At 39.2% G+C, this 23,810-nt stretch overlaps 1 protein-coding gene across 5 annotated transcripts in view; it reads left to right on the forward strand.

The window, feature by feature from the left end:
* LOC137296615 (calcium/calmodulin-dependent protein kinase kinase 1-like) overlaps window positions 1–23,810 on the forward strand; it is a 123,596-nt gene that overhangs the window by 81,251 nt on the left and 18,535 nt on the right. For 4 of the 5 annotated variants that reach the window (XM_067828435.1, XM_067828443.1, XM_067828427.1 and 1 more), the window contains 7 exons: window positions 11,914–12,658; window positions 15,725–15,778; window positions 16,587–16,638; window positions 18,424–18,582; window positions 18,709–18,730; window positions 20,087–20,175; window positions 22,547–22,620. In XM_067828435.1, the coding sequence (XP_067684536.1) occupies window positions 11,914–12,658; window positions 15,725–15,778; window positions 16,587–16,638; window positions 18,424–18,582; window positions 18,709–18,730; window positions 20,087–20,175; window positions 22,547–22,620 (1,195 nt within the window). Of the gene's footprint in view, window positions 1–8,739; window positions 8,845–11,913; window positions 12,659–15,724; window positions 15,779–16,586; window positions 16,639–18,423; window positions 18,583–18,708; window positions 18,731–20,086; window positions 20,176–22,546; window positions 22,621–23,810 lie in introns of those variants that run through there. The other variant, XM_067828450.1, reaches the window with a different exon arrangement.

Below are 23,810 nucleotides of genomic sequence, written 5' to 3' on the forward strand. Positions count from 1 at the left end.
CCTTAACTCAAAATGTGGCATATGCAAATGACTCTCACGACAATGGGCACGCTTGGTCCCAAGGTCAAGAGTCATTCCACGTAGGGTGGCACGGTGCTCTGTTCAGTTCTGTCCAACATCACCCTTGTCCTGAAGCCGGGTAGCCAATCCCCATGGCGGGAGACACTAAGACTTTGAATGGGAGGGACATGGTCCCTGGCTTCCAACCTTCAGGGGTCAGCTCCCATGTGAGACGATTGCCTGCTGGACATGGACAACCTGCCAGTTATTCCGCTAGTTCCTACTTCTCAGATACGGATGGACACACGATTTACTGGATGACTAATCCTCAATTGGATAAGGACTTTAGCTTATTGGACACGAGGAGTCAAAGAGTCCATGGAATTCCTTCTTTTCCTAGAGACTTCAAGGAATTTGACTTGGGTACCTATTTCTCCACTGACATATTATCTCACGTAAAGTGGTTTGCGGCTGGCATCTGGGCACTGCTGCCGCCGGTGTTCAAGGATTATACGGGAGTTAAAAAGGATATCTCAGTGGCTATGTCGGTGCACGAGGTTGCACTGACTCACTCCTTTCTGGATGTTATATCAGGGTGTATTGGATGCTACTCAGAACCAGACTTATTCACTTGGTAGACTCACTTTTATGGAGAGGACTCATAAGCTGACCTCAGTTTGGAATCTAGTCCAATGTCTATTAAGGAGTTGATGTTCCAACAGCCTTTGAATTCAGAGGAGATTTTCAATGGTCAGTGTCAGCAAACGGTGGAAGCTGAGGATGATATTAGTTCCAGGAATCTTAGTCAATGCTTAGTTTCTGAACCAGAACAGATATAGACCGGCTATAGGAGTAGGAGAGAAGGATCACAGTCCAACTCGGGCTTACTCTCACAATCCTTGAATTGTCGTACTCCTTTACAACGTTCAGCCTTTCACTGGGCTATGGATACTAGGCCACATACGTCTACTCCATTTCAGTAGAGAGCTGCTTTGGGTTCTAGGGGTAGAGCAAGAGGGGCTAGGTCCTTTCGTCCCTCAAGGGCAAAGAACTTTTGTCTCCATACCAAATGCTCATTTTACATCTCATGATTTGGATCTGTCCTGGATTTGGAGTTGGATTTCAATTTTGTTCAGCCGGTGGCTCTTTCTCCTGTAGGGGGTCATCTAGCACAGTATTGCAAAAACTGGGAGCAAATTACAAAGGACACATGGATTTATTGGTGATTTGCTAGGGGTTCATCCTAACCTGGCAAGTTCGACCACCAGTAACTTGTCACCAAAGCTGACACAGATTTCATGTTCAACATCATCATTTGGTTGTGGCAGTGAAAGCTATACATCAGTTATTGGAAAAGCAAGCAAAAATAGAGATACCCCACAGGACACTTTGTATTCTTCCGTATTCCTTGTTCCGAAGAAAGATACAATAGAGATGTGCATGATTATATATTTGAAAATTCTCTACAAGATCTTTCTGCGGAAACCACCACCTAGAGCAGTTTGCACAATCTAATTCAACCAGAAACAAAATTTGTAAGCCTGGATCACGAGGATTCTTATCTCCATGTTCCTGTACATCCTCGATCACAGAGATACCTGACATTCCCAGTAAATGGTTGCAGGTATCAGTTCAGAGTCCTACAGTTTGTAACATCCCTTGCTCCATGACAGTGATGACTCCCATTGTATCTTTTCTTCATCAGAGACATATGTCCATCCATGGGTATCTAGATGATTTCCTAGTCATGAACGCAATTACAAACAAGCTGTTAAGGCAGACGAGAACAATGATTAATGTGTTTTTGCACATGGGACGAATCATTAATCTGGACAAATCAGATTTAACACCGTCCCTGAGGATAAAGTTCTTTAAAAGTTTTGAATGCATGACCTTGTCGTATTTATCCTTCACGTTATTGTTGGGAAAAGTTGTGAACCAGAATATTGCAGGATATCAGGTTAAGGCAATTGTCAGTCAGGAAATGGATGTCTACTGGTGTCTCTGACTTCCATCTGGGACTTTACTCTAGGGGACAGAATACATCATCTGGATAGGATGGGGAGTGCACATGGACCAGTGGCCAGTTCAGGCCCATGGTCTCCTCAGGAGAGGGTACTACACATCAGTGTTTTGGAGATGCTAGCCATTGTAAAAGCATTGGATCACTGGAGTTGAAAACTGTGTGCCAAGAATGTCATGGGGACAATTCTACTGTAGTGGCTTATGTAAACAAGCAGGGAGGAACCAGAGGTATGAGTTTTTTTATGAGTCACGTACTGCCACTCAACCCCCTCGATTATTAACAGACCGCCGCCATATAGCTGAGTGCGGCGTAAAACTCATCTCAACTCAACTCATCGGAACTCTGAGTGTCTTTCGATGTTAAATATATCACAGCGAGTTGATAAAGTTGCAAATATTCAAGGCTTGCCAAGAATGTTTTTACTTGTATCAATGAGTGTTCATATATTTGATATCAGAAGACACAAGGGTAGGATTCTGTTTATCTTGCAAAATCACACTTCATTAGTTTTCAATGCAAAATGTACATCTCTAAACATGGTTATGTCATAAATACGATGCAGCGATGTCAGAGAATTGTGACATCAAGTTCATGATATCAGGACATTGTTCAAAATCTACTGTCAAAATGATATCTCCATGGACATATCGTTTGATCTCACACAAGCAATATCTCTTGTGGAAAATAGTTTTTGATGATATTTTATTATCTATCTATTATTAGTTTTCAAAGATTTCCTTCAGTAAGTATCTCATAACTTGGCAGATTATCAGATTATACAGGAGATACAGCTTTCATACCAATGTGTAGGACAGTTACAACAGTGCTTTCGTCAAGTTTCACATGGCAGGCACTGTGTTATTAACACCTTGTACCCTGCTGTGAGGTCTTTGTTAGAAGCACTTTGCATTGCTTGTTTTGCGGTGGCAGCTATGGGAAGGAAGCAATGGTAAACAAGACAGCAGCTGGTCAGGTGTCTGATCAATACCAGCTAATGTTACTGTCAGCTACCACGTTAAGTAGGTCACTGGACAATATGTTCACATAGGTTGTTTATGTTTGATGTGCTTGGACTGGAATGCTGTGTCAGGCTGTTGCAATTTGAAGGACTGGACACGGACCACCTTGTACTTCACTGTCAGGTAGGCTGTCTGCCCAAGCTATGCATGAACTGCGACTGTCAGGTGGAATATCTATTACACCAAACTTTCCAGGACAGAACTGCAATTTTTATGTAACCCGTTTATCCAGGACAGAACTTCAATATAAATGTAACCCATTTATCCAGGACAGAACTGCAATTTTTATGTAACCCGTTTATCCAGGACAGAACTTCAATATAAATGTAACCCATTTATCCAGGACAGAACTGCAATATTAATGTAACCTGTTTATCCAGGACAGAACTGTAATATTAATGTAACCCAGGACAGAACTGCAATATTTATGTAACCCAGGACAGAACTGCGATATTAATGTAACCAATTTATCCTGGACAGAACTGCAATATTTATGTAACCCGTTTATCCAGGACAGAACTGCAATATTAATGTAACCCAGGACAGAACTGCAATATTTATGTAATCCATTTATCCTGGACAGAACTGCAATATTAATGTAACCCATTTATCCAGGACAGAACTGTAATATTAATGTAACCCAGGACAGAACTGCAATATTTATGTAACCCAGGACAGAACTGCGATATTAATGTAACCAATTTATCCTGGACAGAACTGCAATATTTATGTAACCCGTTTATCCAGGACAGAACTGCAATATTAATGTAACCCAGGACAGAACTGCAATATTTATGTAATCCATTTATCCAGGACAGAACTGCAATATTAATGTAACCCGTTTATCCAGGACAGAACTGCAATATTAATGTAACCCAGGACAGAACCGCAGTATTTATGTAACCCAGGACAGAACTGCAATATTTATGTAATCCATTTATCCAGGACAGAACTGCAATATTAATGTAACCCATTTATCCAGGACAGAACTGCAATATTAATGTAACCCAGGACAGAACTGCAATATTTATGTAATCCATTTATCCAGGACAGAACTGCAATATTAATGTAACCCGTTTATCCAGGACAGAACTGCAATATTAATGTAACCCAGGACAGAACTGCAATATTTATGTAACCCAGGACAGAACTGCAATATTTATGTAATCCATTTATCCTGGACAGAACTGCAATATTAATGTAACCCGTTTATCCAGGACAGAACTGCAATATTAATGTAACCCATTTATCCAGGACAGAACTGCAATATTAATGTAACCCGTTTATCCAGGACAGAACTGCAATATTAATGTAACCCGTTTATCCAGGACAGAACTGCAGTATTAATGTAACCCATTTATCCAGGACAGAACTGCAATATTAATGTAACCCAGGACAGAACTGCAATATTTATGTAACCCAGGACAGAACTGCAATATTTATGTAACCTAGGACAGAACTGCAATATTTATGTAACCCAGGACAGAACTGCAATATTTATGTAATCCATTTATCCAGGACAGAACTGCAAAATTAAAGTAACCCATTTATTAAGGGCAGAAGTACATTATTAATGTGACCTAATTGTCAAGGAGAAAACTGGAATACAGGCACAATGTGACCTTGCTATCCAGGAATATATATCATTACTGTGTGTGAAGGTTGTGTCATTTAGTTGTTACAGATTTATTTGTATATTCTATATTACTTCTTGTGAACCTGTATTCCACTGGCACCTAAAATATTAAAGTATGGTACAGATCATCAGTGTCCACCTGCCATTGGGAGCTTGAAATGGACAGTTAAATGATGGGCAGAATGTGTGTGTCTACCAGGTAGCTTTCCATCATATAGCTGTATGTCTAACTTGTTCCCGGTGGTAGACAGGATGATACAATGATTCACTGATTCATGTCAAGGCATTTTGTGAGACCTCAGTTAACGTTCATAAGCCTTCTTCTGATAAAAGATCTGTGAAGGTCCCAGGGTAGAATAGGCCTTCAGCAACCCATGCTTGCCATAAAAGGCGACTCAGCTTGTCGTAAGAGGCGACTAACGGGATTGGGTGGTCAGGCTCGCTGACTTGGTTGACACATGTCATCAGTTCCCAATTGCGCAGATCGATGCTCATGCTGTTGATCACTGGATTGTCTGGTCCAGTCTCGATTATTTACAGACCGCCGCCATATAGCTGTAATATTGCTGAGTGCGGCGTAAAACTAAATTCACTCACTCACTCACTCTTCTGATAAAAAAAGATTAAGCTCTACTTCTTGTTATACACCTCGATTGAATAAAATTCTTCTTTGAGGATGTAACAAACAACTTTGCTGGGCATAGTTGGAATATGTAATGTTCAGCTGAAGTGAGAGCCTATGATTTCTACAGCTTGGCCAAGTTGATGAGATTTGACGACTTGTGGTTGAATATGACACATACCTGTTCAGTTCTACATGACGCTTGTGTACATCATGGATTTGAACTGATGAACTCTGGCCCATAATGTCCACCTGGAGCTATCAGAATATTTCCTGACTATGAACCATGACAGTTTCTTAAATATTTATTTCTTTGTGCATGTGTAGTAGTTGGATATTTCCAAGGTTTTAAGGTCAAAATAAGAAAGCTGGCAAACATTATAAACTATTTCATGTTATTTCAGAAATGAAACTTTTATAATGAATTGGATGGCTATTGTTTGCTGTGCTATATTTCAGCATTCATTCCTTTGTTTGCCTTATGTTTATTATAGGTATTAAGTGTTGAATATTCTGGGGATATATGTACTCACTGTTTCAGTTCAAAATTATTCACTAAATTATATATTCTAACTTATTTTTAACTAAAACAACATCTGGTAGTCTTGGCAGAAATGTTACCAAGTAGTTGACATATGCAAGTAGATACTATGTCCCACTTATGTCATCTGGCTTGTCTCCAACAGCAACAACCTTTGTTGAGGATCTGGCTGTAATCCTTCTCTTGTTAGTAAGTGTCCTATGTAGGGAATTGATCTAGTCTTGTGCAAAGTTTCTTTTAATTGAGTGTCAAGTTGATACTCTGGTCTTCTCAGTAGATGTATCAAATTGTGATCTGCTAGTACTTCATGATGTGTTTCAGTTGATCCTCAGCAGAGAGAGTCATCACAGATCACTTCACTATGCATTGTAAATAATCATGCCTGCCACGTTTTATTATAAACTCTTTATCATCTTGACATTTTCAACATATGCTCTTCCATATGCCCAGCTAGGATTTTTTTATGATAGATATACACAGATAGTAGTTGTTTCTCAAGCCTGTTTGCACACAGAACTTTTGGTAGACTGAATATTAGCCATGCCCACAATCTAACATTAACTTTTTTTTGTTAATATAAATTGGAAAAGTAATATCCAGCCTACAATGATGAGTCTGGCTTACATGAGTATACATGTGGGACAAAAACAAAGGTATATATGACTATGTATTTCAGCAGAAAAAAAATTGTGCAAAAGATGTGAGCCTTGAAATACCCTCCGTCATGTCATGAAGCTAAGATGGGAGATCTCATGCAACGCTCCATCATGTCACACGGAACTAAGACGGGAGATCTGCAGCGCTCCATCAAGACACATGGAACTAGGTCTTGAGATCTCCTGCAACACTACATCATGTCTCACGGATCCATGACTGGAAATCTCCTGCAACGCTACATCATGTCTCAGGGAACCATGACAGGATATCTCCTGTAACACTCCATCATGGAACTGAAACGGGAGATCCTCTGCAACACTCCATCATGACACATGGAACTAAGGCTGGAGATCTCCTGCAATGCTACATCATGTCTCGCAGAACCATGACAGGAAATCTAAGGCAACACTCCATCATGGAACTAAGATGGGAGATCTTCTGCAACACTCTGTCATGTCACATGGAACTATGACTGGGGATCTACAACGCTCCATCAAGACACATGGAATTAGGTCTGGAGATCTCCTGCAATGTTCCATCATGACATTGGAACTAGGACTGGAGATCTCCTGCAACGCTCCATCATGTCACTGTGGAACTAGGACTGGAGATCTCCTGCAGTGCTCCATCATGTCACATGGAACTCAGACTGGAGATCTCCTGCAACTCTCCATCATGTCACTGTGGAACTAGAACTAGAGATCTCCTGCAGTGCTCCATCATGTCACATGGAACTTGGACTGGAGATCTCCTGCAACGCTCCATCATGTCACATGGAACTAGGACTAGAGATCTTCTGCAGTGCTCCATCATGTCACATGGAACTTGGACTGGAGATCTCCTGCAGTGCTCCATCATGTCACATGGAACTTGGACTAGAGATCTTCTGCAGTGCTCCATCATGTCACATGGAACTTGGACTGGAGATCTCCTGCAGTGCTCCATCATGTCACATGGAACTTGGACTGGAGATCTCCTGCAGTGCTTCATCATGTCACATGGAACTTGGACTGGAGATCTCCTGCAGTGCTTCATCATGTCACATGGAACTTGGACTGGAGATCTCCTGCAGTGCTCCATCATGTCACATGGAACTTGGACTGGAGATCTTCTGCAGTGCTCCATCATGTCACATGGAACTTGGACTGGAGATCTCCTGCAACACTCCATCATGTCACATGGAACTATGAATAGAGATCTCCTGCAGTGCTCCATCATGTCACATGGAACTAGGACTAGAGATCTCCTGCAGTGCTCCATCATGTCACATGGAACTTGGACTGGAGATCTCCTGCAGTGCTCCATCATGTCACATGGAACTAGGACTGGAGATCTCCTGCAGTGCTCCATCATGTCACATGGAACTCGGACTAGAGATCTCCTGCAACACTCCATCATGTCACATGGAACTAGGACTAGAGATCTCCTGCAGTGCTCCATCATGTCACATGGAACTAGGACTGGAGATCTCCTGCAGTACTCCATCATGTCACATGGAACTAGGACTAGAGATCTCCTGCAACACTCCATCATGTCACATGCAACTAGGACTAGAGATCTCCTGCCATGTCACATGGAACAAAGATAGAAAACATTCTGCAACACTCTATTATGTCACATGGAACAAAGACGGGAGATCTCCGGCAACATTCCATCGTGTCATATGCAACAAACCATCTCCTGATTCAGGAGATCCCCATAGTACAGTTACTTGTGTTGTGGCCAGAGGCAACTAAATGGTCTGATACCTGCTGTTGAATCTGTGACCTGTGAATTATGAATTGTGATGTATGTGTGTTAGGAGAATATCATTCTCTTTGTATGTTGTTTTGTTCTCACATGTCATTGTTGCACTTTGTGCTGTGTCACACAAAACAACAACATTCAGTCATGGACATTGTACTGGTTAATGGTACTCACACAAGGTTTGCTCTGTGGCCACAAATCTGTGGACAGGTGTTGTAAACAAGGACATTAAATACTGTAATTGACTCTGTAGACCATCTGCTACCCACAGAAATTCATTACTGGTGACACCTCAAGCAGTGGAATGGTGGACTCATCTTCTACACGATGTTTGAAAACCTGGAGGTTCAGTGTATAGTGAAGAAAATGTGATAGGAATACCACTGATAAACTTGCGAGACACTCATTCATAAACCTCCAGTTAAGCCACATGAGTTTGTGATTCTTCACATGAAACAATTTCATTTGCTTTGTTTGAACATGCTTGCATTGATCTTGCTTGACAATTGTTTGATCTGTAGATGTTCCACCAGGAAGTATGAAGGTTGAACCCACAGATGGCATCACAGACAGCAGCACACGCCAACTGTGCATCAGGTTGACATCTCACAAGTGCAGTTGTAATGCTGTGTTTTTGGAATTGGTTTACAAGTTATTTATGACAAGCCTCCATTTTCGCTGAGGTGTTTATTGAATTGGTCAATAACAGTGTGCATGTAATTCAGTAAGGCCGGAGTGCATTTAGTATTACAAGAGATTCTGTCATAGGATGCAGGCTCAATCTAGGTAGGTGTGCCCATCAACAATACACACATAGAGTCCAAGTACCTTAAACATGTGCAGTGGAAGAGTTCATTGTGGTAGCATGTAATTATGTCATGTTCATGGTTGTGACTTCTATGGCAGTGTTCATGGTTGTACTGTGGAACTGTATGGCACTGTTCATGGTTGTACTGTGGGATTATATGTCACAGTTCATAGTTGCACTGTGGGATTATATGTCACAGTTCATAGTTGTACTGTGGGATTATATGTCACAGTTCATAGTTGTACTGTGGGATTATATTGCGCTGATCACAGTTGTACTGCAGAATTATGTGGCACTGTTCATGGTTGTACTGTGGAACTATATGGCACTGTTTATAATTGTACTGTGGAACTGTATGGCACTGTTCATGGTTGTACTGTGGGATTATATGTCACAGTTCCTAGTTGTACTGTGGGATTATATGTCACAGTTCCTAGTTGTACTGTGGGATTATGTGTCACAGTTCCTAGTTGTACTGTGGGATTATATGTCACAGTTCATGGTTGTACTGTGGGATTATATGGCACTGATCACAGTTGTACTGCAGAATTATGTGGCACTGTTCATGGTTGTACTGTGGGATTATATGGCACTGATCACAGTTGTACTGCAGAATTATGTGGCACTGTTCATGGTTGTACTGTGGAACTATATGGCACTGTTTTTAATTGTACTGTGGAACTGTATGTCACAGTTCCTAGTTGTACTGTGGGATTGTATGTCACAGTTCCTAGTTGTACTGTGGGATTATATGTCACAGTTCATAGTTGTACTGTGGGATTATGTGTCACAGTTCATAGTTGTACTATGGGATTATATGGCACAGATCACAGTTGTACTGCAAAATTATGTGGCACTGTTCATGGTTGTACTGTGGAACTATATGGCACTGTTTATAATTGTACTGTGGAACTGTATGTCACAGTTCATAGTTGTACTGTGGGATTATATGTCACTGTTCATATCTGTGCCATAGTAGTGTTGTTGTCAATGGGTCCACCTCCCAATGAATGTTCCAATGTGTGTTTTACTTTTAACTGTGTACAAGGGAGTGTGTGTATGGAAATGAAACGTGGCTCTATAGATAAGTGTTATCGTCTGGCGTAACAGCAGTAATTGTTTTACTGGGCAGAGCACACACATCTGTATTGATTATTTCCTGAAGCGTGTTTGACACTGGCAAGTAGTCAATAATTGATCGTATACAGGTGATATAACTCACTACTGGAAGTTATCTGGACACAATCCTGATTGCTTACATTTATAACAGATGCCAAAGTAGTAGCGCAGCAGATTGACCTGAATGCAAACCTATTGTGTATATCAGAATATCCTACATGCAAGTCTGTGTCATAATGCATTGTGGTAGTATATCAGAATATCCTACATGCAAGTCTGTGTCATAATGCATTGTGGTAGTATATCAAAATATCCTACATGCAAGTCTGTGTCATAAAATGCATTGTGGTAGTACGTCAGAATATCCTACATGCAAGTCTGTGTCATGATGCATTGTGGTAGTATATCAGAATATCCCACATGCAAGTCTGTGTCATAAAATGCATTGTGGTAGTATATCAGAATATCCTACATGCAAGTCTGTGTCATAATGCATTGTGGTAGTATATCAGAATATCCCACATGCAAGTCTGTGTCATAATGCATTGTGGTAGTATTATCAGAATATCCCACATGCAAGTCTGTGTCATAAAATGCATTGTGGTAGTATATCAGAAGATCCTACATGCAAGTCTGTGTCATAAAATGCATTGTGGTAGTATATCAGAATATCCTACATGCAAGTCTGTGTCATAATGCATTGTGGTAGTATATCAGAATATCCTACATGCAAGTCTATGTTATAGTATATCAGAATAACCTGTATGCACGCCTTCATTATGCAAGAAATCGAGATTGAAGGTTTTATTTACTGACACACTGACGACATGGTGCTCTTGTATGGAGTTTTTATTCCACTGATACTAGATGGTAGAAATGAGCACACTTTGTACCGTGAAAGCAAGTTGTATGTGTCAGACATCTAAGGCTTATTTGTGACAAGATTGTTTGTTGGATGACAGTAAACATTCTGTTCCTAAGTTTAACTTAGTAAAATTTGGAGGGTATTGGGATTTACCTTGAGTCCTATATTTGAGAATCCCTGGGACTCATATTCCTAATTTTCAGGGGTCTTGGACTACAAAATGAGGGTCTCAGACAGTTAAATCTTATTATTAATACTGTGTACTGTGGTAATTCACTTATTGTTATTGTGTGTCATGACCTGATGTTCATTGTTACAGCAATTAAGTTGCAAAAGATACCATAGCCCAGCTAGTTGCAGACTGTTGTTACTTGATTGAAATGTATACAAATAGTATTTGGACTTTTTCTGCGTCCTTGTGGATGAGCTAATATATATTGTTGTGTCCATAATGTTAAGTTTTATGAGTATAGGATGCATGAATTCACGTTTTGTAAATTGTCACACCTGTGTCAATTGTATTAATGGGTTGCCAAGCGTGTGCATCTTACAGGCAGCATATTGTTTGTAGATTTGTCAATAACTGGGGAGCACAAGCATCTTGCTGTGTGAAGCCTGTTGAATGTTCAGTTTTTGTATCATATGTGTTGCATATGCTAGCTTAATTTAGGAGAGAGTTCTGCAACAGTGCTGATGTATCAAATCACTGCTTACAGCCTTCAGTATGTAAAATTTGTGCTCACTCTTGTTTATCTTTTAGAGTGTTGTGATAGGTGTCCAATCCATATTGATCCAATCTGCAGTGGTGGCAGAATATAGTGAACTTCATGATGCCCTGCCCGTACATGTAGAATGACTTTGTTCTTGCTTTCAGAAACTGTCACTTTGACCAGAGCCAGGACACTCCTGATGATGCAGTCAACAGGTCTGTGTCTCAGGAGGAGAAAGAAGAGAACATCCGCAACGTCGTCATCACCACTACCTCAGGGACCCAGCAGCAAAGTACACAGACAATACAGAGAGAGGGTGCCAAGGAAAATCAAGATTCTTCAGGGGTGATTACACCAATAACATATGTAGAGCAAGCTAATTCCTCGCATAAAAAGTTTCCACTTCAAAGAAAAAGTTCCAATATTACAAGTGATTCAGGTCGCAGTTCAACAAGTGAAAATGATGACAATATCGAATGCAGTGTGTTCCGAGAGGAACTGGATGTTGCCAGGCGTCACAGCATTGCATGTGTTGATGCAACGGGACATTTAAATGTGCCCACTTTTGTGAGCTACATCGGTGACTCCCAGGTGGAATCAGATATACACACCAGCTCCTCATTCACAACACTTGGCAGTCCTAGTGATAATTCAGACTACAATATTCATGGTTGTGTCAACTCTAAGAGAGCTCCTAAGATTATTTACAGTTACTCTGAAGATCGACTGACAACATCTAATGCAAAGAGACCAATATTTCCCTCCCTTCCATATTCACCATATGGCTCTCCTACTGCCTCCCCTCGCCTGCGTCGACAGCCAACTATGGAAACACATCGGGTGTCAGTCTCAGACACTGATGGCTACATTCAACTCAATCAGTACAAGATGAAGGATGAAATAGGAAAGGTAGGTAGCAGCAGCTGCAGCAGCTGCAGCTGCTGCAGTAGCAGTAATAGTAGAAGTAGCTTGACAGTGGTCTCTAACTCTGTCACATCAGTGTGTCAAGAGTGCGTGACTGTATGACAAGATTATGTAACTGTATCACATGAGTGTGTAACTGTGACAAGAGAGTATATCAGTCTGTCAGTAGTGTGTACTGGTGTGACATGAGAGTGTTTTGGTGCGAAATGAGTGTATTTGTGTGACAGTAGTGGGTATTGTGTGACATGAATATGTATTTGTTTGACAGTTGTGTGTATCTGTGTGACAAGAGTGTGTATTGGTGTGACAGCGTGTATCTGGGAGACATGAGTTTGTCTTGGTGTGACATGAGTGTGTATCGGTGTGACAGTAGTGTGTATTGGTGTGGCATAATGTGTATTGGTGTGACATGAGTGTGTATTGGTGTGACATGAGTGTATCGGTGTGACAATGGTGTGTATTGGTGTGACAGGATTATATCAGTGTGACAGTAGTGTGTATTGGTGACTTGAGTATATCAGTGATATGAGTAATGTTGTGACATGAATGTGTGTTTGTGTGACAGTTGTGTGTGTCTGTGTTTATCAGTGTTATAGGAGTGTATCAGTGTGACAAGAGTCTGTATACGTGTGACAGTGTGTATCTGTGTGACATGAGTATGTATCAGTCTAATATGAGTGTGTATCAGTATGATGATAGTGTGTATTGGTATGACGGGTATATTAGTCTGACAAGAGTGTGTATAGGTGACTTGAGTGTATATCAGAGCAACGGTGTAACATGAGTGTGTATTGGTGTGTCAAAAATATCAATTGGTGTGACAATGTATATTGGTGTTACAATAGTGTGAATTGGTGTGATGATAGTGTGTATTAATGTGGGTTTATTATGTATCAGTGTGACACTATTGTGTATCTGTGTGACAGTAGTGTGTATCAGTATGACAAGAAGTGTTGATTGGTGTAGCAGTGGTGTATATCTGTGTTACAAGAGAGTATATTCGTGTGTCATGAGAGGTTTGGTGTGAAATGAGTGCATATTGGTGTGACAGTAGTAGGTATTGTGTGACATGAATGTGTATTTGTGTGACAGTTGTGTGTATCTGTGTAACAAGAGCATTTATCAGTGTTATAGGAGCGTATCAGTGTGGCTAGAGTGTGTATCGGCGTGACATGTGTATTGGTGTGATATGAGTGTGTATCAGTGTGACAAAATGTGAGTTGGTGTGACAGTGTGTATTGGTGTGACAATGTGTAGACTGTGTGATAGTAGTGTGTATCAGTATGACAAGAATGTGTATTTGTGTGACAGTGTATCTGTGTGACAAGAGTGTGTATTTGTGGGACATGACTACATTGATGTAACATGAGTATTTTGGTGTGATATGAGTGTGTATCAGTGTTATAGGAGTGTATCAGTGTGACAGGGTTATGTAACTGTTAGACATCAGCATGCTTCTTGTTTAAGCAAGTTTTTTTCAACTCTGCATCAAAGATTTTCCAGTGTTCACCCCTTTTGTATCTGTTGTTTATCCAGTTTTTCATCTGAAATAGTTCTTTCATCAACAACTGTTAGTTGTTAATTGATTTATTTGTATTCACATTGAAGTGTATATAAATTTTGCTTCCCTCCATCAGAAACTATTCTCATGAAATTGGCCAGGCTATTGTAAAAAGTGCTGTTTGACTTATTAATGAGGAACTGTTCAGGATGATACCGCACTAGCAGTCTTTTAATTGTGATGATTCTCAGTTCAAATCAATTGTTTCCATGGCAACTATTTTCTCAGTTAACTTTATGATATCAATAATACAACTGGTTTAACCTAAATAGAACAATATTCTAAGTGTATTTTCCTTTTTATCCCCCTGGCATGTAATGTTGGGGATACAGTTAACGCCTCGTCTGTCTGTCCATCCATCCATCTGCCTGTCCGTCTGTCCGTAATCATTTTGTTTCCGGAACATAACTCAGAAACCGTTCAATATTTTTAGACCAAACTTGATAGATATAGTAATCTCAGCCTATGGTTGTGCCTTTTGCTATTTACAGATTTTGGCATTTATATTTTTTTTGTCGGGAGGGGGGAGGGGGGGTGGAGGGGGAGGGGAAGGGATTTCGTTTCCGGAGCAGAACTGAAAAACCATTCAATATTTTTCTGCAAAAGTTGGTAGATATATCAATCAGAACCTAAAGTGGTGACTTTTGCTATTTACAGGTTTTTATGATTTATTATTTTCTCGGTTTCATGGAAACGTTTCGGACTTAGTCTCAAAAGTGAGAGGTGTGGTTGTTTCCAGAGCAGAGCACAAAAACTTCTTAATATCTGTCAGTAAAACTTTGTAGATATGTGTTGCAGACCCCAAAGTGGTGCCTTTTGGTATTTACTGGTTTTTGTGATTTCTTATTTACTTGGTTTCCATGGAAACATTTCAGACTTAGTCTTAAAATGGAGGGATGGGCTTTGTTTCCAGAGCACAACTCTAAAGCCATTTCATATCTTTCATATCTTGGCAGATATATGAGACAGATCTTTGCTGTGACTTTGCTGATTACAGATATATGGCACTTATATTTATCATGATTTCCATGAAAACAAACTTAATCTAAAAAAACAATAAGTAACTGTCAGATGATTTGTCCTCTCAAACATTTTGGGAGGGGTGGGGGGGGTGGGGTGTGTGTGTGTGACATGTCATCTTCTGATGACTCTTGTTCCAAATGCAAAAATGATGAAAGCTGCAAGTTTGTTGTTCATGTGCAGTTTCAGCTTGTTTCTCTGTCAAGCATGGTGATAGAAGATCTGTATTGTTGTTTTGAGAAGAATGTGTGTGTGAGAGCTGATGTGGGTGGCACTATTCATTTCATCAATGATCTGATGTATGTTTTACCTTTTGTATGATTTTCAAAAACTGTAATCAGTTATGTTCCTTTCATTGCTGCCTCAGGACACAAGCTACACACAGAGATGACAACTGGTAATGCCTTGGCCAGACCTCAGTTGTATCTATTGTATACTGATGTTTACAGTAGTTTTCCCATTTGTTGCAGGGTTCATATGGAATTGTCAAGTTGGTGTTCAGTGAAGAGGATGAGACACATTATGTGAGTACTTACTTTCTGTTTCTGATGTACACACATATTACCATACTTTTGGATAAGTATCATTATTGCCACATAAACAAGTTTCTCAAAATCTTTGAGGTTGCAAACTGTTGTGTCCATTCAAAGGAAGAAACTAATTATACAGATTTCTTTGTTCACACATGCTCATGACTTTGGACCTGAACTTCAGTTGGCTGCCAAATGAGTTTGCTCAAATGTGGTTTGTGGCACCACTACAGCTGGATGGGATGTGTAGGATGAGTTTGAAGGTCAATTCTGTTATTAGGTGTAAAACTTTTGAATGCATGATGACTTAAGTATCTTTTGTGTGGAATTTGATGACACTTATCACATGATTCATGTTATTCGTCATCATTTGGTGGCTTGCATGTGATGTCAAGAAGTTTCAACAAACCTTCATTATATTGAATTTAAATTCTGGATCAATTCATGAGAAACATTAGCTTTATGAAGATCATATTATGATCCATATTAAATCACACCTGGACTGAATTTTAGAAGAAATGTTAGATGATAATAATCATATGTTGTCAGCAAAGCACCATTTGAAGCTAGTGCCACTGATATAAGTGATTATACCCCATACTGACTTGTGAGCTGACAAATGACAAGGTAACATTTAAAGATCATGCATGATCATCATCGTAATACATTCTTACAAAATCATTGTTTGGTTTGGGTAATTTGACCACTGTAATGATATTCAGTGAGTTTTCAAACTGTATGTATTACCAGAGGGAATGGCCATAAGATAAGATATATAACAGACTGTTATTGTATTTTTCAGGCAATGAAAATTCTATCCAAGAAACGACTTATGAAGAAAGCAGGTTTTTTCAGTAAGTGTTCCTATGTATTTGTTATCAGTCCTGTGGTATCAGTGCATGTGGAATTGATTGTATACAGTTCTTTCATGGCTGTCACTATGACGAATCATACGAGAATGAAAAGTATGGGACTTGCAGTCATCCTCATATCTCAGTCTTTTCCAAACAAGAAAGGTTGTTCCCTGTCTTTGGACACTATAGAGGTTTATTACTTGATTTATATTCTCCAGTACTTCCCTACTTTATATACTCTTCAAAAACAAATAGGGGATCTTCATTTTTTATGCCGGGGGGATATAGTCGACGCCTAGTATGTCTGTCCGTCCGTCCGCCTGTCCATCTGTCCGTAATCATTTTGTTTCTGGAGCATAACTCAGAAAACGCTCAACATTTTTAGACCAAACTTGATAGATATAATAATCTCAACCTATAGTTGTGCCTTTTGCTATTTACAGAGTTTGGGCATGGAACATTTTGGTGTTAGTCTAATGGCGGGGTGGGCTTTGTTTCCGGAGCAGAACTAAAAAGCCGTTCAATATTTTTCTGCAAAACTTGGTAGATATATCAATCAGAACCTAAAGTGGTGCCTTTGGCTATTTACAGTTCTTTTTTATTTCTTAGTTTTTCAGTTTCCATGGAAGTGTTTTGTACTTAGTCTCAAAAGTGAGAGGTGTGTTTGGTTTCCGGAGCAGAACTCAAAAACTTCTTAATATTTGTCTGTAAAACTTTGTAGATATGTATGGCAGACCCCAAAGTGGTGCCTTTTGCTATTTACTGTTTTTTATGATGTATTATGTTCTCGGTTCCATGAACATGTTGCTGACTTCGTTTCCGGAGCACTACTTGAGAAACCATTTCATATCTTTCAAAACATCTTGGCAGATATACGAGACAGATCTTGAAATGGTGACTTTTTCTGATTACAGATGTATTTCATTTATATTTTTCATGAATTTCATGGAAACAATTCAGACTTGGTCTAAAAACACAATAAGTAACTGTCGGATGATTTGTCTTTTCAAATAGGTGAGGGCCAGTGGGATAGGTCATCTTCGGATGACTCTTGTTACTTTCTCCGTGGAAATGTTATGAACTTCCTCTCAAAATGGAGGGATGAGGTAGATTTCCGGAGCAGAACTCAAAAACCGTTCAGTATTTTTCTATAAAACTTGTCAGAGATGTGTGGCAGACCCAAAGTGGTGCCTTTTGGTATTTACAGGTTTTTGTGATATATTATTTTCCCGGTTTCAATGCAAACGTTTTGGACTTAGTCTCAAAATGGAGGGATGGGCTTCGTTTCCGGAGCAGAACTCAAAATCCGTTCAATATTTTTTTGCAAAACTTGGTAAATATATCAATCAGAACCTAAAGTGGTGCCTTTTGGTACTTACAGGTTTTTATCCCCCCGGCATGTAATGCAGGGGGATATAGTCGATGCCTCATCCGTCTGTCCGTCCGTCCGCCCGTAATCATTTTAATTCCGGAGCATAACTCAGAATCCGTTCAGTATTTTTAGACCAAACGTGATAGATATGATAATCTCAACCTATAGCCCTTTGCTGTTTACAGAGTTTTGGCATTTTTATTTTGTTTTGTTTTACCATGGAACATTTTGGTGTTAGTCTATTGGTAGGGTGCTCTTTGTTTCCGAAGCATAACTCAAAAACCGTTCAATATATTTCTCCAAATATAGATATGTGTGGCAGACTGTAAAGTGGTGCCTTTAGCTAATTACATACAAATGGTATGTTTCATTGACTTGTCACAGACAGCTTATGTCTGTTGTTTGTGTTCCAGGACGCACACCCCCATCTCGAGATGGCAAGAATAACCGTCCAAGTAATCCTCTGGAACGTGTATATCGAGAGATAGCAATCCTGAAGAAACTTGATCACCCTAATGTTGTCAAGTTGGTTGAAGTGCTGGATGACCCAGAAGAAGACAACTTATACATGGGTAAGTAACCGTGTACCTTATTAACTTACGGTCCATGCATACCCTGTGAAATAGTGAAGTATTAACTTGTCTGTCATTTAAGGTAAGATTTTGACATTCATGCTTTTTTTTATTTTTTTTTTGCAGTTTTTGAACTTGTGGAAAAAGGGTAAGTTAATATTTGATTATATTTGTCAATTACTAAATGTATCAATTAATTTCTAGCAGATAGAGTTTAGATATCAAGATAAAATGTTTCCACTTTATGAATGTTAATGAAATGTTAGGCAGTAGAGATTACACCACAGCACAGGTTAGCTTCAGCCTTCAGCCTGGAGAGTTTACTGACCCCCAATACAGGTTAGCTCCAGCCTTCAGCCTGGAGAGTTTACTGGCCCCCAACACAGGTTAGCTCAAGCCTTCAGCCTGGAGAGTTTACTGACCCCCAATACAGGTTAGTTCCAGCCTTCAGCCTGGAGAGGTTACTGACCCCCAATACAGGTTAGCTCAAGCCTTCAGCTTGGAGAGTTTACTGGCCCCCAACACATGTTAGTTCCAGCCTTCAGCCTGGAGAGTTTACTGACCCCCAACACAGGTTAGTTCCAGCCTTCAGCCTGTAGAGTTTACTGACCCCCAACACAGGTTAGTTCCAGCCTTCAGCCTGGAGACTTTACTGGCCCCCAACACAGGTTAGTTCCAGCCTTCAGCCTGGAGAGTTTACTGACCCCCAGTACAGGTTAGTTCAAGCCTTCAGCTTGGAGAGTTTAGACCACCAACACAGGTTAGCTCCAGCCTTCAGCCTGTAGTGTTTACTGACCACCTCAGCTATATGTGGTCACTCCAGCCATATAAGACAAAGTTATTCTGTTTGGTAGATAAAGGTGTAATTTAGACACCAGCGACTTTTCTGTTTCAGTTATTATGCATTAGATATATTTTCTACGTAACAGGAAGCATCGGTGCTATTAGAGACATACAGGCTACATCATCTCCAACCTTCCTCTCTTATAAGTTTCCTAATGACTCATGTGAACAACAATATGACCTGTTGTAAATAGTTTCTAAGGTACCATTGTACTAAACAATCAAAACAACTGCTGAAAGTCCATCATAAAGTATTAGACTTACTATCACTTTAGTGCAGAGATCTCTTGTACAGCACAAGCCTGGGTGTAAATGTTGCTAGGGATGTAAGCCTGTGTTAAGGTATGAGAGTTGTGATCACTTTAGTGCAGAGATCTCTTGTACAGCACAAGCCTGGGTGTAAATGTTGCTAGGGATGTAAGCCTGTGTTAAGGTATGAGAGTTGTGATCACTTTAGTGCAGAGATCTCTTGTACAGCACAACCCTGTGTACATGTTATTGGTACGGATGAATTCTTTGACAGTTTGCAATGAAGAGGACAACAGTCATGTTGCAGCAGTTATTTTGTAGACAAGTTTATTTGGTCAGTGTCATGTACCATGTTGTTTGGTCAATGTACACAATATTCACTGTGTTTTGTATGTCATCTTCTCCATTACAGGGAAGTGATGGCAGTACCAACGTCGAATCCTTTTTCTGAAAACCAGGCTTGGTGCTACTTTCGTGACATGATACTCGGCATTGAATATTGTAAGTATGAAGACAAGTACAGAGTACAGGTATGAGTGACTACACATTGCCAAGTAGTAACACCATCAATCTCGCAGAAACAGGTGTAGACTGTAAGTATGAAGACAAGTGCAGAGTACAGGTATGAGTGACTACACATTGCCAAGTAGTAACACCATCAATCTCGCAGAAACAGGTGTAGACTGTAAGTATGAAGACAAGTACAGAGTACAGGTATGAGTGACTACACATTGCCAAGTAGTAACACCATCAATCTCGCAGAAACAGGTGTAGACTGTAAGTATGAAGACAAGTACAGAATACAGGTATGAGTGACTACACATTGCCAAGTAGTAACACCATCAATCTCACAGAAACAGGTGTAGACTGAACATTGATGTCTTCTGCCCAGGTTGTAGTTTCACATGAGCCAGTGTGGCCCTGAGTTAGGATAGGTAATTCCACTTAAAATATCATGAGCCTAAGAAGCATATCATGTATTCTACCTGTCATTTATTCACATATCATGAGTCTAAGAAGCATATCATGTATTCTACCTGTCATTTATTCACATATCATGAGCCTAAGAAGCATATCATGTATTCTACCTGTCATTTATTCACATATCATGAGCCTAAGAAGCATATCATGTATTCTACCTGTCATTTATTCACATATCATGAGCCTAAGAAGCATATCATGTATTCTACCTGTCATTTATTCACATATGAGCCTAAGAAGCATATCATGTATTCTACCTGTCATTTATTCACATATCATGAGTCTAAGAAGCATATCATGTATTCTACCTGTCATTTATTCACATATCATGAGTCTAAGAAGCATATCATGTATTCTACCTGTCATTTATTCACATATCATGAGTCTAAGAAGCATATCATGTATTCTACCTGTCATTTATTCACATATCATGAGTCTAAGAAGCATATCATGTATTCTACCTGTCATTTATTCACATATCATGAGTCTAAGAAGCATATCATGTATTCTAACTGTCATTTATTCACATATCATGAGGCTAAGAAGCATATCATGTATTCTAACTGTCATTTATTCACATATCATGAGCCTACGAAGCATATCATGTATTCTACCTGTCATTTATTCACATATCATGAGTCTAAGAAGCATATCATGTATTCTACCTGTCATTTATTCACATATCATGAGTCTAAGAAGCATATCATGTATTTTACCTGTCATTTATTCACATATCATGAGCCTAAGAAGCATATCATGTATTCTAACTGTCATTTATTCACATATCATGAGCCTACGAAGCATATCATGTATTCTACCTGTCATTTATTCACATATCATGAGCCTAAGAAGCATATCATGTATTCTACCTGTCATTTATTCACATATCATGAGCCTAAGAAGCATATCATGTATTCTACCTGTCATTTATTCACATATCATGAGCCTAAGAAGCATATCATGTATTCTACCTGTCATTTATTCACATATGAGCCTAAGAAGCATATCATGTATTCTACCTGTCATTTATTCACATATCATGAGTCTAAGAAGCATATCATGTATTCTACCTGTCATTTATTCACATATCATGAGTCTAAGAAGCATATCATGTATTCTACCTGTCATTTATTCACATATCATGAGTCTAAGAAGCATATCATGTATTCTACATGTCATTTATTCACATATCATGAGTCTAAGAAGCATATCATGTATTTTACCTGTCATTTATTCACATATCATGAGTCTAAGAAGCATATCATGTATTCTACCTGTCATTTATTCACATATCATGAGTCTAAGAAGCATATCATGTATTCTAACTGTCATTTATTCACATATCATGAGCCTAAGAAGCATATCATGTATTCTACCTGTCATTTATTCACATATCATGAGTCTAAGAAGCATATCATGTATTCTACCTGTCATTTATTCACATATCATGAGTCTAAGAAGCATATCATGTATTTTACCTGTCATTTATTCACATATCATGAGCCTAAGAAGCATATCATGTATTCTAACTGTCATTTATTCACATATCATGAGCCTACGAAGCATATCATGTATTCTACCTGTCATTTATTCACATATCATGAGCCTAAGAAGCATATCATGTATTCTAACTGTCATTTATTTACATATCATGAGCCTACGAAGCATATCATGTATTCTACCTGTCATTTGTTCACGTATCATGAGCCTACGAAGCATATTGGGGTTCCATGTACCATTGTCTGGAACCGGTCCACTGTTTCTACCGATGATGGTTCTACATAGTAGTGATTCCACATGCTCCTGGTAATGGCAACTTTCAGGAGACAATTGCATACTGATTACAACAATATACACACTGCTTTATGCTAAACATATACATCTGTTGCAGTACATCATCAGAAGATTGTTCATCGAGATATTAAACCTTCCAATCTACTGCTGACTGACGATGGTCACATAAAGGTGAGCATATGCAGTACACTAGTACATGCAGGTACTGAACATTGTTCCAACAGCATAGGAAATATTGTAATACAGTATAGAACACTCCCACCACGTACAGCACATTGTAGTACTGTATAAAACACTAGAGAAATATACAGAACATTGAAGTACTGTATAGAACACTACCATTATGTACAGAACTCTGTAGTACTGTATTGAACTCAACTATTATGCAAAGAACTCTAGTACTGTATAAAACACTACTATTATGTACAGAACATTGTAGAACAGTATAGAACACTACCATTATGTACAAATCTCTGTTGTACTATATAGAACACTACCATTTTGTACAGAACTCTTTTCTACTGTATAGAACACTACCATTATAGACAGACCTCCATTGTGCTGCTTAGAATCCTAGCATTATATACAGAACTCTCTTGTACTGTATAGAACGCTACCATTTTGTACAGAACACTGTTGTACTATATAGAACACTACCATTTTGTACAGAACGCTACCATTGTGTGCACAACTCTGTTGTACTGTATAGAACATTACTATTATGTACAGAACTCAGTTTTACTGTATAGAACACTACCATTATGTACAGAACTCAGTTTTACTGTACAGAACACTACCATTATGTACAGAAGTCTGTAATACTGTATAGAACACTACCATTATGTACAGAACTCAGTTTTACTGTACAGAACACTACCATTATGTACAGAAGTCTGTAATACTGTATAGAACACTAGCATTAAGTACAGAACTCTGTTTTACTGTATAGAACACTACCATTATGTACAGAACTCAGTTTTACTGTACAGAACACTACCATTATGTACAGAAGTCTGTAATACTGTATAGAACACTACCATTATGTACAGAACTCAGTTTTACTGTACAGAACACTACCATTATGTACAGAAGTCTGTAATACTGTATAGAACACTACCATTAAGTACAGAACTCTGTTTTACTGTATAGAACACTACCATTATGTACAACTCTGTAGTGCTGTATATAACACTACCATTATGTACAACTCTGGTGCTGTATATAACACTACCATTATGTACAACTCTGTTGTACTGTATATAACACTACCATTATGTACAACTCTGTAGTACTGTATAGAACACTACCATTGTGTACAAGTTTGTAGTACTGTATATAACACTACCATTGTGTACAAGTTT

Source organism: Haliotis asinina, chromosome 1 (genome assembly GCF_037392515.1).
Source record: "Haliotis asinina isolate JCU_RB_2024 chromosome 1, JCU_Hal_asi_v2, whole genome shotgun sequence".
NCBI classification, from domain to species: Eukaryota; Metazoa; Mollusca; class Gastropoda; order Lepetellida; family Haliotidae; genus Haliotis; species Haliotis asinina.